Source organism: Eriocheir sinensis, chromosome 54, assembly GCF_024679095.1.
Source record: "Eriocheir sinensis breed Jianghai 21 chromosome 54, ASM2467909v1, whole genome shotgun sequence".
Classification (NCBI taxonomy): Eukaryota; Metazoa; Arthropoda; class Malacostraca; order Decapoda; family Varunidae; genus Eriocheir; species Eriocheir sinensis.
In genome coordinates this window covers 3,067,132-3,084,774 of record NC_066562.1, presented here as the reverse complement: position 1 = coordinate 3,084,774, position 17,643 = coordinate 3,067,132, and the positions used below count along the sequence as shown (strand labels likewise).

Here is a 17,643-nt window from a genome sequence, read left to right as displayed (position 1 = left end):
TGTTATAGACAGGATGAGTGACAACCAGAAGAGGAGTGAGACACAACTGCGGCCTTTCCCTTCCAGTCAGTATGAGTGCGATGCTGAGTGAGGTGAGAAAGGGAAGTTACAGCCATAATTCCATTCACTGTCTCAACAGGATCCAGCGGGAGAACGCCGATCCAAAGGCTGCACCGAGTCACCGACAGTAATTACGGAGTGACTCTTGCCGTCAAGTTCAAGCTCGAGGCGTCACAACAACAACACCTTCACGCCCTGATCTCAGCCCCTGTCTACTGTGCTGCTAGACCACCCGAGGCAGCCATGGCAGACCAGACCAAAGGTAGGCAGCGGCTGGGTCCCTGGGAGGTGAACGACGACTTAGAGCCACTTCCACAGTCCAACACAGCGGCTTTGTAGTGGCCCGAACCACCCTCTCCACCCTTCCACACTCCACAATGGTCAGGTGTTGGACGCAGCACCTGATACACACGAGGCTTCCAGTGTGGTTCCCTCAAATTTACTTACGTAAGGATGAACACAAAACACTACACAGGGATTTTTTGACGTCTTTGGTATTAGTTTGGAGCCTCACTATGGCCCTTGAGGTCTTTATGTAACTTGCGGCCAGTGGGAAAATAACGGGGCGGCGGCTGGTGAAGGGGTACACAGCTGTGGGGCCGGGCATCTCACCCCTTGTGGGCTGATGATGGGCCAGAATCACTTTGTAGGGGTTCGTGTGGGCTGTGGACACACCCGTGGGTTTAACGGGTGTGTGGGTTCTGGGGTGGGGCTGGGCAGGCACAGCTTCTGGTAATATTCCAGAAGTGCACCCGTCTCACTGTGAAGGACATCTTTGTGCTATATAAAGTGCTTTGTGCATATACAGCACACTGCTGCTTTGCAAGTCACTCGTTTGTGAGATATTAATTTATTACAATATGGTCTGGGGAGGACTTTTTGAGGGATTTATTTCCATTTATCGCATTTTGGCAGCAGAGCACAAGTCAGGTGTGGTAAGGTTACATTTATTTAACCCCGTCACTGTGGCGATGTCGTCGTCTGACGGGCGTCCGACGGCGTTACTGTATGGAAAGGGTTAGTCCTCTTCTAAACCTCTTAATCCTCTTAATCCTCTTCTAAATCTCTTAAGAGGAAATGGAAGAGGATTAAGAGAAATTTGGAGGAGAATTGAGAGGTTTAAAAGAGGATTAATCCTCTTCCATTTCCTCTTGACCCTTTCCATACTGTGACGCCGACGTCTGCATCGCAGATGAAAAGGGTTAAGTTATGTCAGGTCAGGTTAGATTTACTTTGAGATTTATTGTTTATGGCGCATATGTAATATGCTTCGCACTGCGCTGTTGGTTCTCATTGTCATTGGCGGGCCAGAGGGTGTATTTCTGGAAGTTTATTGAACTTCCACTGAGCCACACTACAAATTGATGAACCTAAACTTTATATGTTCTTTGAGGTATTTTTCTGGTTCACTGGGATAAAAAACATTTTACCTTCATGAACACCAGGGTACAATTTGGTATCTTAGGGATAAAAAGATATTTCACCTCCTGGATTCGGATTCATCGTGGAAAATATTAGTGTGAGTGGTATGGTATATCAGTGAAAATACACGTGGGATGTGCTTTATAGTGAAACTAGATCCACCATTTACATGGTGACCCCATCTCCATTTTGCCCCCTACAGAGAATCCGCTGCACATCTCGTGGCATGACAGTATGTGGGTGCCGCACCTCAACTCCTCCAACATCATGAACTACTTCGGTGAGCGCTCCAACCCGTTCTACTCACGAGACTGTAACAACGAGTTCATCAAGATGCAGCAGAACACACGCGTCGACCAACTGACGTGAGCACCAACATTCACATAATGCATAGCATGCTGCCCTACCACATGTACTCTCATATGTTGCACTATACCACATCTCAGCACTACAGGCTTCACTACCACCATTACTACAGTAAAACCCAACTATCCCACCCCTGGGTATCCAGAAGCCCCCAAAATCTGGCTGGCCTAAGATTAAAAAGAATTCAAGAAAAATCGTAAAAAAAATTACAAATATCCGACTTGAGTAAGATTTGAAATACTTGTGTTATGCTTCCACCACCTCCAGAGTACACCTGCTCCTGTTCAGTTGAGCTATTAGCCACATAATGTTACTCTAACAAGTTTTGCCAAAATCGCGGTGTTAGCCACACACCTGAACCGAGACCAAGACCAAACCCCACTATGTCACCGCCTGGAGGGATGTACAGGTGGGGAAGGGCAATGTCTGTAGACAAAGGGCTTGTAGATAATGAGTGTGACCAATGTCGTCTCTGCTCTTACCTTCCATGAATGTTTTGTTCAATTATGATTGCTGTTTCCAGTAAACGGTCATCTGTAACAGCAGTTAAGGGAATACTGCGAGAGAGCTGCTTGTGGGATGTCATTCACTCAGTTGATCCAGTGTCTTGTTGGACTCACCATCCCACCTGTGGGGTGTTGTGTGGCTAATGAGTCAACTACACATAGGGTGACCCTATGTCCAGTTGCAGCAGTGACACTGGGCATACTCATTGACTACCAAAACTGTTACTCTGCTTGCTAAAACACACACATTGACCAGCTAACATGGCTACTTAGATTCATATTGAAGTATGCTGCCGAAACACACAACACCTCCACATACCCCACCACTACCATTACTGTTACTGGAACAGCCACCGACCACATTATAAGATACTTGTTGACCTGCTAATGTATCAACACCTACACCTATGTACAGTTTCCCACCATGCCACACTCTTGTTTACTGTACTACCATCACAGTCACCACTACTGAGCACTATTGTTTCATCTTTTGCTACATGACCTGTACATCATCACCAACCACCAGATCTATACCCATTCTTGCATAATGATTAACTGGTTATGGCAGCATTGATATTATTTATGATTCTGCTTGTACGTAACTTAAGTCATGATTATGATGCACCTGTAGCAATAATGATGATAATGCTGATTGTCTTAGTAGTAATTATCATCATGGACCTGTGCATGAAGTGAGGTTTATCCAGGTATAATGATGTTGGTAATATCTGTAATAATGGTGGTGAGAGTAATGTCCCCTGTCACCCCTGCCACAGACACATGCAGGGCGTGGAGTACATCCTGCTGCACACCCAGGAGCCCATCCTCTACATTGTGCGCAAGCAGAACCGCTACTCCCCCACCCAGGTGACGCCCCTTGCTAACTACCACATCATTGGTGGACAGGTGTTCCAGACGCCTGACCTCGGCTCAGTCATCAACTCCCGTATGGTGGGTGCAGGCGCTGCCTCTACTTCTGTTGCTGTTGTTTCTGATTTCTAATGGCTTGCACATGATGGATTACATATGCATTGTGGCATAACTAGTGGGATGAGTGTCCTGAGCCATGAGGAAGTAGGATCACAAAAAGTAATGGGTGTTTGATAAAATCAAGAATGATAAATAAGCCTTGCCAGACTGTTTATGAGGCATATTCAGCTTGGGGTTTCAGACTGATGCTGTCAAAGCCATGTTTTTCATACACATTCGATGTGATGTCTGCATAAACAATCAGTTTCATATGAAGGAATATGATATATGTTGCCATGGCTTGAATTCACCATCTTATTTGTATTATCTCATAATACTATTCACTTCTGTGCCCCAGCTTGCTGCTGTCAGCAACCTGAACAGTGCCTTCACTGAGCTTCAGTCATACTCCCACTACCACCCGTCCAAAGGCTACTGGTGGCAGTTCAGGAACCACCCAGAATCTTCTGCTGCTGCTGCTGCTGCTGCTGCCGCTGCCAACAAGGAGAAGGAGAAGCAGCAGAAGAAGGTGAGGCATGAAGTAGTCAGGTGAACACACTGTGGAGGCAATGCCTGTGCAGATGTTTGGTCTTTATGAGTGAGGACAGTGGCCTCATGAACAGTAGGAACAACTAGTGTTACCCTCAGTGACTGCTTGACAAGTGTTTGAAACTGTGGCCTTAGCAGGCCTGCCAATGCTACACTTAGTATTATGCTTACATTATTCACATTGAGTTGGTGGATAATTAATTTAGTATTGCAGAAATATATATCCTGTTATCCTTTATATTTAGTGTTCCTTCCAATAATGAATCAACTCTGATTTAGCATTTCATTGATCGTGATGATCATCGTGAGTGTATTGTGGCTCATGACCACCACCACTGGCACCTCTGTAATTACTGGAGTGTCTGGTACTCTCCCCACAATAGCCAGCTTAAGATGAATGTTGGTACACGAGTAGACATTCCCACACATGTAAACACACTGGAGTAGAAGTGAAGGCCAGCCTGTTATTTTCTGCTGTGAAATATATTTAATATCTAGTCTGAATGGTCAAATTATCACTGATATTAATGTACTGTAGTCAATAATTTTGTGATTGTTGTTGATATCAATATTGTGTTATTTAACAATTTTCACTTGAGGTACTTTTAATAATTCTCAATACAGTGTTTTTGCACCATGTCTATTTCTGTACACCTGAGAGCTGCCCCACAAGAGCACCACTGTATTGCAGGCCAGCAACAACCAGCGTGAGGAGCCGGCCTCAGTGTTCCAGCACCGGCGGGTCGGCTCCCTGCTGGAGGACCTGCAGGCTAAGTTCCCTTACAAGTACCCAACACAGCCACAGCAACAACAGCAGCAGCAACAGCAAACACCACAAGCCACTCAGCAGGGCACACAGCAGGCAACGCAGCAGGAAGGCACGAAGATGGGTATGTGTGTGTGCTTCTGTCTGCTTGCTTGGTGAAGTATTCCATGTTTGCACTGCTTAATCCCTGCTGCACTGTTAGCCATCAAAGCCAGTCTCAGTTCTTATCATCTAAACATTCTACTTAATCGGGCAATCCCTGTGATGCCATCTTGTGAGTGCTGCAGATGATATATATGTGGGATAACAGACACTATAGTTTATGTTTTAGAGGCATCATCATAATCACCACCACCACCATTGCCACTATCATTACCACCATCACCAACATCAACACCAAACATCACCATCACCTTACTCTCACATCACATCATCCCCTCCACTGACCTGCAGCTGACCCACAGGCATCTTCACCCCCTCCCTCCCTCTTCAAGTAGCACTACCACTCCTTAACTTTGCCTAATACCTGCCTCCCACCATGTAACACAACCTTTCCTAACTCCCCAGTATTTGCCCCACCTGTACCATGATAACTATGTACAGTACAAGCCTTCATTTCCCCACCCACCCATCAATCGATCAATCAATGGGGGCATATGCTGGGGGTCACATTGCCTCACCCACCCATCACCATCACATATCCCCTCATCACCCCTCCCCTGTGCAATCCTCACCTCCTTCCCTTCACCCCATACAGAGGACATCAAGCCTGACATCAAGACGGAGGTTAAGTTGGAGGTGAAGACAGAGGTGAAGAGTGACCCATCGCCCACGCCACCCTCACAGCGCTCGGCCCGCCCGCCCCCAGAGAAGAGGCAACGTACGGGTCCCTAGTGACAGCAGGGAGGGTGTGGCGGTATGGGGGTGTGTAATGTTAAGGTGTGGGTGGTTGTGTTGGATGCAAAAAAAGCTTGTGATAATAGAAATATATCACTCATTTTTCAGTCATCTTTGTTTTGATTTCCTATCCCTAAAATGTAGCCCTGCAGTGACACATCTTTATGATACATATGACTGTGGTAACCAGGTATTGATCCCAAGACACCGCAAATAGGAATCCACCTCTTCTGTCCCCTAAAAGTCACAGTGCTTGGGGAGGGTTCTTGGGACACCTTGTTGGACTGGGTGTAAGCTGCTCACCCAGACTTAGAATTAGCAAATAGGAATCCACCTCTTTTGTCCCCTAAAAGTCACAGTGCTTGGGGAGGGTTCTTGGGACACCTTGTTGGACTGGGTGTAAGCTGCTCACCCAGACTTAGAATTAACTAAAGCCAGTGTGAGTCAACAGGTCCAGAACAAGAGTTATGAGCAACCATCCATCCACAACACCACCACCACCACCTCCACCAATGGCAGAAATAAGTGGCTGTGCTCTGGAAGGGAAGGGTGTGTGAAGGACTACAGCTCAGGTTACAGAGCAATCTCATTCCTGACAAATACATAGGTTCTCAAGTTACACCCTTCACTCTCTTTACTGTAGGAAATAGGGTCTATAATGACAGAGAGGAAAGAGGAGGAGGAAGCTGGGGGGGGGAGGAGGGAAAGGATGAAGAGGAAAAAGAAAGGGAGGAGAAGGCAGTGAATTATGGCTGTTATGGTTATACTATTGAAAAAAAAAAAAAAGTTTCTCAGTTCAAGGTGTTTGTATTGTGATGCCAAGATGGACTAACTAACTTAATGGTTAACCCAACTAATCTAACCTAACTAGCTAATGGGCTGACCAACTTATTAACTGACAATCAAGCTAACCAGTCAGTTTTTTTTCCGAGGCAACAGGTAATAGTTTTGGTCATCAACAGTTGAAAGATGTTTACTATATGTTGTACTGTACCTGAAGTAATACACATGTGATTTTTATTGTATTATTTTATCTTTGTCTCCTTGTCACTAACCTAAAAACACGTTGGCATGTGATTCCTTATGTGTGTGTGTGTGTGTGTGTGTGTGTATTTCGTGCTCCAATGGTGAGGGTAATGATATATTCCTCCACAAAATATGATACATGAAGGAATCTTATCAAAAGGTTGTATATTCTGATTCAGTGATTCTCTCATTCCCTCAACACAAAATATGAGTAACTACAAATTGCATGCCACCATTCATTGTACATCAAGCAGCATGCAAAACCAGGATAACATATTGCAATTTTTATTCCCTCAACTAAACTAACTTCGAATGGTCCTGCTGTACATCTTTCCCTGTTCCCTTCCCCTCCCCAATCACTTCAGTATGGCTCATCACTACCTGGGCAGCACTCCTCTCTGTGTAACCTAGCTCATTATTGTGTCAGAGTTATGATTTAGCAATTTTGATGCCAGGTACTTTGATATTATTTTTATTCTTATTATTCTTATTCCTCCTCCTCCTCTTCCTCTTCCTTTTCCTTGTCCCCTCTTTCTCCCTCCTCCAGTCCTTCCCTCTCTCCTTTTTATAATTTTGGATTCTTCTGCTTCCTCCTCCTACTCCTCCTCCTTCTCCTCTTCCTCTTCCTTCCTCCTCCTACTTTGTCAAGACGGTCAAGTGGAGTTCCAGGTGGCAGTATGAGCTAAGCAAGAATGGCGCCACTATGAAATTTTTTGTTCGCGCTACTGACGGGCTGGGGCCAATCATCAGACCCCATCAAGAGAGTCTACCGGCGCTATAGGCCAAACGTAAAAAGATAAAGATAGTTACAAGAATTTATGTTACCTCACGGAACTAATTTATGAGCTTTAGAGGAACAGACAACCCAGAGAAAGCAAAACTACACTTTATTGATTGATTGATACTTGGGAAGGGCAAGCTAAGACTTTTAATTAACATAGAAGAGACCCTCAACTGTTACTGCAGATGAAAGGATGGTTCTATGAAAGGTTGTGTCTTGACGATGTATATTTTTGGTTCGATTAAGGAGATACGAGTTTTGTGATAATCATAAATGCCAGTCTGTATCCTGTCAGGTGATTTAATATGCAAACAGTCATTATTATGAAAGATCGGCTAATGTATTTTTTTAAGGTAAACGGATTATCGCCTAGGAAAATAAAATAGCATCACATAATGAGAAGAGATGAACAGAAATACTGGTACAAAAAAGTGCTTGAAATTCACGACAGCCTTCACAACAAATGAGGCTTGGCCGGAAAAAAAAATATATACATCGTGAGAGAATATGGAAATTTACCCGGCAGTACCTATCAACCGTGATGAGAATCCAAGAAGATGAGATAAACATTTACAACACCATGAACCCGGGAAATACGGCGTGTTTATAAGTGGAAAAGACGGAAAATAATGAATACGTGAAGAAAACGGACTGCTAACACTTGCTCTATGATAATGTGGAAGAAAACCCAACACGGCATGCATTTTACACATGAACACAACGTGAATTATAACGCCGAGAGAGGCACGGCGCCGGGGTGACCTTCGTAAATTAGATCGTAAATTTGCAAAACATGGGAAAAGGGCAGAAAGAAAACGGGAATAAAGGCAATGGAAAGCAAAAGAAAACGAGGTATTAAAGGGGGAAAGTATAGTAAATTAGATCGTAAATTCTGAGTGGAAGTAATTTGACGCGGAGAGAGAGAGAGAGAGAGAGAGAAAATTTACATAAATTTACATAGATATTCAGACCACACAGACCCTAAGGTCCAGACTAGGTGGTCTGTCCTTAAACCTAAATGATTCTACATGAGTCACATATAGCTCTAAAACTTTGCATTTCTACTTAAGTAAATATTAAGTTGAAGGAAGTGTAGGTCAAGCTTGTTTTTAAAGGAGTCAGTCGTGTTACACTGGACCACTGAAGGTGGGAGCTTATTCCATTCTCGCACTACAACGTTGGTGAAGAAAAAATTGGCGCCGTCTGAATTTGCTTGTATACATTTGAGTTTTGTGCCATTATTTCTCGTTCGCAAAGTGTCATCGATCATAAACAATCTTGGTTTGTCCACATTCGTAAAGACATTATTTTAAAACATTCGATCAGTTTTCCTCGGAGGCGACGTTTCTCAAGAGAGAACAAGTTTTAAGAGTCAGAGACTTTCGTCGTAGGGTTTGTTGCGCAAGGAAGGGATCTTTTTTTTTGCCTGACGTTAAACACCTAATTTAGCAATGTCCTTTGCATGGTGGAGAGACCAAAACTGTACCGCGTATTCGAAGTGGGATCTGACTATACTATTGTAAAGCGGAAGTATTACATCTTTATTTTTTAATAGAGAGAATGTTTAGACCACACAGACCATACTGGACGGTCTTTCCTTAACTTGAATGAAACAAAAGGCCACCAAGACATTGCGTCTCTGCCTTAGCGAATCTAGGCGGGGCAATAGACAGTCGTTTGTTTTTACAGGAATCAGTCGCGCTGCTCTGTACTGCTAAAGGAGGAAGCTTACTCTATTCTCGTAAAATAAAGTTGGTGAAAAAATAATTTGGTGCGGACTCACTATTTCTCCTTCGCGACGTGTCATCGTTCAGAAACAATATAGATTCGTACACCTTCAGAACATCATTAACAGTATTCTAAAAACTCCGATATATTAAGACAAGACACCATATCATTACAAGGTTTGTTGGCAAGGAATAGATAACCTTGGCTGCCTCACCTTGAATACCTGATTTCGCAATGTCCTTCGCACGACCGGGAGAGAGAGAGAGAAAAAAAAATGCACCAAGAACTCTAGGCGAGGTCTGTGTGAGAAGTTCTTGTTAAATGAAGCCTAACATTCTGCTCCCTGTTTATGCTGCCTTATGCATTACTGGGAGAATTAATTAAAGGGTTGAAGCGATTTCTGCACCAAGATCCTTAACACAGTGTATGCCATTGGCCCTAACACTGTACATTTCATTATCGAGTTTCCTGTTTGTAGTTCCGACTTGAAGAATCGGGCACATACTTATGTTAGACCTATTTCTTTCAACAACAACAATAACCACCACCACAACAACAATCTATCACTACTACTACTACTACTACTACTACTACTACTACTACTACTACTACTACTACTACTACTTTTAATACTGTTACTACTTCTGTTTTCGCTGCTGCTATTATTATTGCAAGAAATGTGTTTTCCTTCCTCCTCTCCCTTCTCCTCCTCCTCCTCCTCCTCTGCTGGCAACTTTTGCACACTTTTTTCCTCACTCATTTGCGTCGCTTATTCAACTTTTTTTTTCCGTCTCTGAGCGATGTATTGTCGCGCACATCTCACCTGACGTGTGTGTGTGTGTGTGTGTGTGTGTGTGTGTGTGTGTGTGTGTGAGTGTGAATGTGCGTGTGTGTGTGTGTGTGTGTGTGTGTGTGTGTGTGTGTGTGTAAGTGTGTGTGTGTGTGTTTCCGCTTCCTTGCACTGCCCCTGTCCTGCTGACACACACACACACACACACACACACACACACACACACACACACACCAAATGAAGGTGTTTGATATAACAAGACGCATCCGTCACTCCCACCTCATTTCACACCTCGCTGCCCGCTATAATTGGCCCAGGTGAGAGGGAGCACGGGGAGGAGGAAGAGGAAGAGGCAAGTGACAGGGAAGAGGAGGAGGAGGAGGAGGAGGAGGAGGAGCACGACGTTGAGGAAGAGGTGGTAAGGATGCTGGGAGGAAATAGGATGGAGGGAAGGTGGGTTGCAAGAGGAGGAATAGAAGGATGACGATGAAGGAGTAGAAGGAGGAGGAGAAAGAGGCGAAGGAAAGGGAATGAAAAAAATAAGAAGACAAAAAATCAATAGAAGAGAGAAAAAGAGATATAAATGAAGGAGGAAAAGGGAAAGAAACAAAAGTAGAAGTGCGTTAGGAGAAGGAGTAGGAGGAAGAGCAAGGAAGAGTAGGAGAAGAAAGTAGTAATAAATAGAAAAGGAGAAGGAAAAGGAGTAAAAAGGAGAAAAGAAGAAAGAGATGGAGAACGTGAGAGAAAGAATGAAGGTGTTAGGGATAGCGAGATGAGTAAGAGGGAACGGAATACAAAGAGGAAGAGGAGGAGGAGGAGGAGAAAAAAAAATCGTTACTAAGAAAAAAAGAAAAAGAAAAAGAGAAGGAGGAGGAGGAGGAAGAGAGAATAGGAAGCAGAAGGGGACAAACAAACTATACGTGACTACCATGTTAAAGAGAGAGAGAGAGAGAGAGAGAGAGAGAGAGAGAGAGAGAGAGAGAGAGAGAGAGAGAGAGAGAGAGAGAGAGAGAGAGAGAGAGAGAGAGAGAGAGAGAGAGAGAGAAACAAACTCCTCCAGCCTCTCATTTGCATCTGTGATTGGCTGTGGCTGCGTCTTAATTAATCAAACGCTAATGGAGTCTGTACGCGTCTCTCTCTCTCTCTCTCTCTCTCTCTCTCTCTCTTGTTCTAAAGACGTAAATGACAACTTTAAAGCATATTTCGTGAGAGAGAGAGAGAGAGAGAGATAATGTAATATCTTCCTACGTTCCTTCCCACTCTTCCTCCTCCTCCTCCTCCTCCTCCAGTCTTCTTTTCGGAGTCACTCAAGAAGAAGGAGAGGTTTCTGTCTCCTGGCTGTGTCCTCTTTTTGGTCTTCTTTCTCCGCCCTTCCGATCGTCTACCTAACTGTCTGTCTGTCTATCCATCTATCTATCTGTGTGTGTGTTTGTTTCTCTGTCTATCTATCTGTGTGTGTTTGTTTCTCTGTCTATCTATCTGTGTGTGTGTTTGTTTCTCTGTCTATCTATCTGTGTGTGTGTTTGTTTCTCTGTCTATCTATCTGTGTGTGTGTTTGTTTCTCTGTCTATCTATCTGTGTGTGTGTTTGTTTCTCTGTCTATCTATCTGTGTGTGTGTTTGTTTCTCTGTCTATCTATCTGTGTGTGTGTTTGTTTCTCTGTCTATCTATCTGTGTGTGTGTGTTTGTTTCTCTGTCTATCTATCTGTGTGTGTGTTTGTTTCTCTGTCTATCTATCTGTGTGTGTGTTTGTTTCTCTGTCTATCTATCTGTGTGTGTGTTTGTTTCTCTGTCTATCTATCTGTGTGTGTGTGTTTGTTTCTCTGTCTATCTATCTGTGTGTGTGTTTGTTTCTCTGTCTATCTATCTGTGTGTGTGTTTGTTTCTCTGTCTATCTATCTGTGTGTGTGTTTGTTTCTCTGTCTATCTATCTGTGTGTGTGTTTGTTTCTCTGTCTGTCTATCTGTGTGTGTTTGTTTGTTTCTCTGTCTATCTATCTGTGTGTGTGTTTGTTTCTCTGTCTATCTATCTGTGTGTGTGTTTGTTTCTCTGTCTGTCTATCTGTGTGTGTGTTTGTTTCTCTGTCTATCTATCTGTGTGTGTGTTTGTTTCTCTGTCTGTCTATCTGTGTGTGTGTTTGTTTCTCTGTCTATCTATCTGTGTGTGTGTTTGTTTCTCTGTCTATCTATCTGTGTGTGTGTTTGTTTCTCTGTCTATCTATCTGTGTGTGTGTTTGTTTCTCTGTCTTTCTATCTGTGTGTGTGTTTGTTTCTCTGTCTATCTATCTGTGTGTGTGTTTGTTTCTCTGTCTATCTATCTGTGTGTGTGTTTGTTTCTCTGTCTATCTATCTGTGTGTGTGTTTGTTTCTCTGTCTATCTATCTGTGTGTGTGTTTGTTTCTCTGTCTATCTATCTGTGTGTGTGTTTGTTTCTCTGTCTATCTATCTGTGTGTGTGTTTGTTTCTCTGTCTATCTATCTGTGTGTGTGTTTGTTTCTGTCTCTCTATCTGTGTGTGTGTTTGTTTCTGTCTCTCTATCTGTGTGTGTGTTTGTTTCTGTCTATCTATCTGTGTGTGTGTTTGTTTCGCTGTCTATCCGTCTGTTTCCCCTCCCGTTTTTGCGTCTGTCTACCTGTTTCATCTCCTCTCTCTTATCCCTCTTCACAGGCTGCAAAAAGGAGGAGGAAGGGTTGTAATTGAAGGCGGGGAAATAAAATAGAAGGAGCAGGATGAAAGGGAAGGATCTCTTTTCTCCTCCTCCTCTTCCTCCTCTTTCTCTTCCTCCTCCTCCTACTACTACTGCTCTTCATCTCTCCCTTGCCTTTCACCTCCTCCTCCTCCTCCTCCTCCTCCTCTTCCTCCTCTCTCCTTCATGGTTAGGTAAAGGCACGAGGGTCGGAGTGTGTGTGTGTGTGTGTGTGTGTGTGTGTGTGTGTGTGTGTGTGTGTGTAAAAGGACTCTCTCTCTCTCTCTCTCTCTCTCTCTCTCTCTCTCTCTCTCTCTCTCTCTCTCTCTCTCTCTCTCTCTCTCTCTCTCTCTCTCTCCACCACCTCCCCCCTCTCACTACCACCACCACCACCACCCCTCCCCCCCTCTCACTACCACCACCACCACCACCACCATCACCACCGCCAACACGTCTCTACACACCAAAATGCCTCCAACCAGGGTGCTGCTCTTTGCAAAATGTCTTTTATATTCACGTAAAATGAAAATAATTGCCCAATTAAAGCGCATTTGTCTGTTTGTTGACCCCCCAAGCCTCCCAGCCAATCAGCTTTCACCTTCCTCCGTCCGCACCAATCAGCTTCCCTCTCTCCCTTGGGCGGATTTGTTATCTCTGAAAAGAAATGAAATGTTGATTTTCTCGCGTGTTTTCATCGCCTCCGCCTCCTCGACCCAAAACATCAACATTTGCGGGAGGCTGTCTGAGGGTTTCTGTGTCTGTTTATATATTGGTTTGTTTATTCCATTTCTTCATATTTATCTTTCTTATTCTATATTGTACATTTTTTCCTCTTGTTTCTCCTTCGCCTCCTCCTCGCCTCCTCGCCCCAAAACATCAACAGTTGCAGGAGGCTGTCTGAGGGTTTCTGTGTCTGTTTATATATTGGTTTGTTTATTACATTTCTTCATATTTATCTTTCTTATTCTATATTGTACATTTTTTCCTCTTGTTTTTTCCTCACCTCCTCCTCGCCTCCTCGCCCCAAAACATCAACAGTTGCGGGATGCTGTCTGAGGGTTTGTGTGTCTTTATTTATGTATTATTTTTTTTTTATTTCATTTCTTCATATTTATCTCTCTTATCTTCTCCTATAGTGTACATTTTTTCCTCTTGTTTTTTCCTAGCCTCCTCATCGCCCCAAAACATCAACATTCTTATCTGTTTATCTGTTTTCATCACCTCCTCCTCGACCCAAAACATCAACATTTGCGGGAGGCTGTCTGAGGGTTTCTGTGTCTTTATTTATTTATAAGTTTATTTATTCCATTTCTTCTTATTTATCTCTCTTATTTTCTACTATATTCTTTCCTCGCCTCCTCCTCCTCGCCCCAAAACATCAACATTTGTGGGAGGCTGTCTGAGGGTTTTTGAATTTCTTATTTCTTGGCTATTTTATCTGTTCTATTTATTCACATTTATTTTAACATTTTCACATTTATTTTCACAGTTATTTTCGTTTATAATTACATCTGTTCTATTTGTTCTATTTGTTTATAATTTTATTTGTTCTATTTGTTTATATTTTTATCTGTTCTATTTGCTCACATTTATTTTCACATTTTCACATTTATTTTCACATTTATTTTCGTTTATGATTTCATCTATTCTATTTGTTCTATTTGTTTATACTTTTATTTGTTCTATTTGTTTATAATTTTATCTGTTCTATTTGCTCACATTTATTTTCACATTTTCACATTTATTTTCACATTTAGTTTCGTTTATAATTTATTTTCGTTTATAATCTTCATTCTTTTCTCGCGTTTTTTTTCCTCGCTTCCTTGTCTCAAAACATCAACATTTGAGGGATGCTGTTAGAGTGATTCTGTATTCTTATATCTTTATTAGTTTATTTATTCTATTGATTCATATTTATTTATCTGTCTATCATATTTTCGTTTATACTCTACAACCTTCAACATTCGTGGGCTGCTGTCTGTTTCTGTATTCTCATTTCTTTTTTAGTTTATTTATTCTTTTTAGCCTTACTTAATCTAACATATTTTCGTCTATAATCAACGTTCTTTTCTGGCGTTTTTTCCTTCTCTTCCCTGACTCAAAACATTAACATTCGTGGGCGTAATTAGAGTATGTTTGTGATTTTTGAAGACACATTTCCCTGTTTTCGATTTTCGTCTATAATCTACTTTCTTTTCTCGCTTTTTTTCCTTCTCTTCCCTGACTCAAAACATTAACATAGGTGGGCTTAATTAGAGTATGTTTGTGATTTTTGAAGACACATTTCCCTGTTTTCGATTTTCGTCTATAATCTACTTTCTTTTCTCGCTTTTTTTCCTTCTCTTCCCTGACTCAAAACATTAACATAGGTGGGCTTAATTAGAGTATGTTTGTGATTTTTGAAGACACATTTCCCTGTTTTCGATTTTCGTCTATAATCTACTTTCTTTTCTCGCTTTTTTTCCTTCGCTTCCCTGACTCAAAACATTAACATTCGTGGGCGTAATTAGGATATGTTCGTGATTTTTCAACCCATATTCTCCTGTTGTATTTTTGTAGGTACCTCTGTTTCATTTCCGTGAGTTATCTTTAATTTTGTAGGCGTAGGTGTTGTGTGTAGTGTGGCGTGTAGGTGTGTGTGTATAATTTTTCAAGCCATATCCCTCTTTTAATTTTTCCAAGTTCCCGCCATCTATTTTTGTGTGATTCCCCGCTTTTTTTCCCCTCTTGATCACCAGTTTTGTCTACAGGAGGTGCAGGTGTGTTGTGTAGTGTGGCGTGTAGGTGTGGGTGTGTATTTTTCAAGCCATATCCCGTTTAATTTCAATATATTCCCCTCTTTTAATTTTTCCAAGTTCCCCTCATCTATTTTTGTGTGATTCTCCGTTTTTTTCTTCCTCTTGATCACTAGTTTTGTTTACATGCCACGTTTTTTTGGGGTATATTTCCCTGTTTCATCACTCATCACGGCCATACTTTTCATGTCACTTCGGCGCTAATAAAAAAAAATCCCTGCTACTTTTTTTAATGTCTCCCCTCATATTTTCTTTCACGCAACGTTTTCCTCCCTTCCTTTTTTTTCTCTTTTTTTTTGTGGCCCTTGTGTGTCAATATCACCCTCGTTTATTTGCTTGTATATATATTTTTTGGTATTTTCCTTTCCGCATTTTTTTTTTCTGTAACGTGCTCAGATTTTTTTTTACTGACTTGTAATCTTTATTTGCTTTCACTAATTATCACCCATTTTTTTCCTCCTACTTGCCTTTTTTTTTTGCTCATAAACGCCGGCAAATTTGCAAGCTTGTTTACATAATATTTCTTTTTTTTCACCCAGTTTATTATTTTTCGTCCGTTATTCATTTATTTTTCTTCTGGTCGTTTGTTTGTGTTTTTTTGGGGTCCGTTTTGTTTTTTCTCTCCCTGTTTTATTTGTCTGGTGTGTAACGTGTTCCCGGTGGCCTGTCCCTCTGATGGCTGGCTGTGTGTTGTTACGGCTGACACACACACACACACACACACACACACACACACACACACACACTTTCACACACACACACACACACACACACACACACACACACACACACACACACACACACACACACACACACACACACACACACACACACACACACACACACACACACACACACACACACACACACACACACACACACACCACCCCACCGCCACCACCACCACCACCATCGCCGCCGCCACACTGCCGCCCCGTGGTTCAATCAGGCCATGTTTCCCCATGTAACACGGGGAGGGGAGAGGAGCTGGAGCATGCTGGGGCCCCGGCTGGCCATGTTCGCGTCCCACACACTGCATGGCCCGCCCCGCCGCAACGACAGCCCTTACCCGCCACTCATGATTGCTCCTGTCTGCCTCTACTTGCCCTGATATTCCCCGTCTCTCATTATTATCAGTTTACTTGTTGATGTTCGTTGTTTTAGTCAGTGTTATTAGTTGTATAATCACGCTCTGTCCTGCCTGGGGGTTGGGATGGCATGTTCCTCCCTTCTCCTTTGTTGTTTACCTGCAACAATAAACTATAAATCAATCAATCTCTCTCCCCGTAACTCGCCTTCTTGTTGTTACACTCGCTAATATTTCCCTTAAGTAATACAACCCTCAATCTCAAGCCAGAACAAGCTCTCCTACTCCTCTACTCCAACTCGCTACTACTCACTATACTCCTTTCTATTTGTTGTCCCACCCGTGATCATTCCCTAAATAACCACCTACAACACCCTTAACAACTCTCCCGCCTCCCTAAACAACACAACCAACATCAGTGACACAACGAAATCTCCGGCAACAACACGCCCAGTTTCGCTCACGGCTACATGTCTTTCACGACGCACTCCGGAGGGCTGACAAGAGTTACCCAAGGCCTAACGTCACTCAGGCCGGCACAGACAGGCTCGAGGCGGGTGGCGGGCGGAGGGAGGGAGAGGAAGAGAGGCAGGAATGGTTTTACTAAGAGACGCTAGCTGGACGCGAAGGGAGGGAGAGTGAACGGGTGAGTGGAATCCTTTAGTGAGTAGGTTTACTGGGAAGGGACGAAAATCTAGGTAGACTGACTCTCTCTCTCTCTCTCTCTCTCTCTCTCTCTCTCTCTCTCTGACACTAAAGCACCCCTCCCAATTTCTGTTTCAGTAAATATTAACCCTATGTATGGGTAGTTTTAACCTCTGTGGGAGCGAGACGTCTTTTTCGTAGATGTGGATTATATTTGTGAGTGAAAGTTTCAGTCAATCAATTAATTAATCAATCAATCAGTCTCTCTCTCTCTCTCTCTCTCTCTCTCTCTCTCTCTCTCTCTCTCTCTCTCTCTCAATTAAATAGTTACCGTCTTTGTGTTTGTCTATTTTCATAAGTATATGTAAGAAGAAGAGTAGATAGGCAAGTCCGTAAGTATAAAGAAGCAGATTAATAGGCACGTAAGTAACAATGTAAGTAAGAAAAAAGGTAAGTAGGTCCGTTGGTAGGTCAGAATATAATACAACAGGTGACTAGATACACAAATGACTAGGTAAATACAAAGGTCTGTGTGGTATGAATATCCATGTAAATCTATGTAAATCCAAAA

At 42.7% G+C, this 17,643-nt stretch overlaps 1 protein-coding gene across 1 annotated transcript; it reads left to right on the top strand.

Annotated features, from left to right (window-relative positions):
* The first annotated feature begins 160 nt into the window (after positions 1-160).
* On the top strand, positions 161-5,644 carry LOC126983532 (mediator of RNA polymerase II transcription subunit 6-like). Its single transcript, XM_050836293.1, has 6 exons — positions 161-322; positions 1,685-1,847; positions 3,131-3,305; positions 3,682-3,852; positions 4,564-4,762; positions 5,396-5,644. The coding sequence occupies exons 1-6, from the start codon at positions 304-306 to the stop codon at positions 5,530-5,532; spliced, it is 864 nt and encodes a 287-aa protein (XP_050692250.1). The 5' UTR covers positions 161-303; the 3' UTR covers positions 5,533-5,644.
* The last annotated feature ends 11,999 nt before the right edge of the window (positions 5,645-17,643 follow it).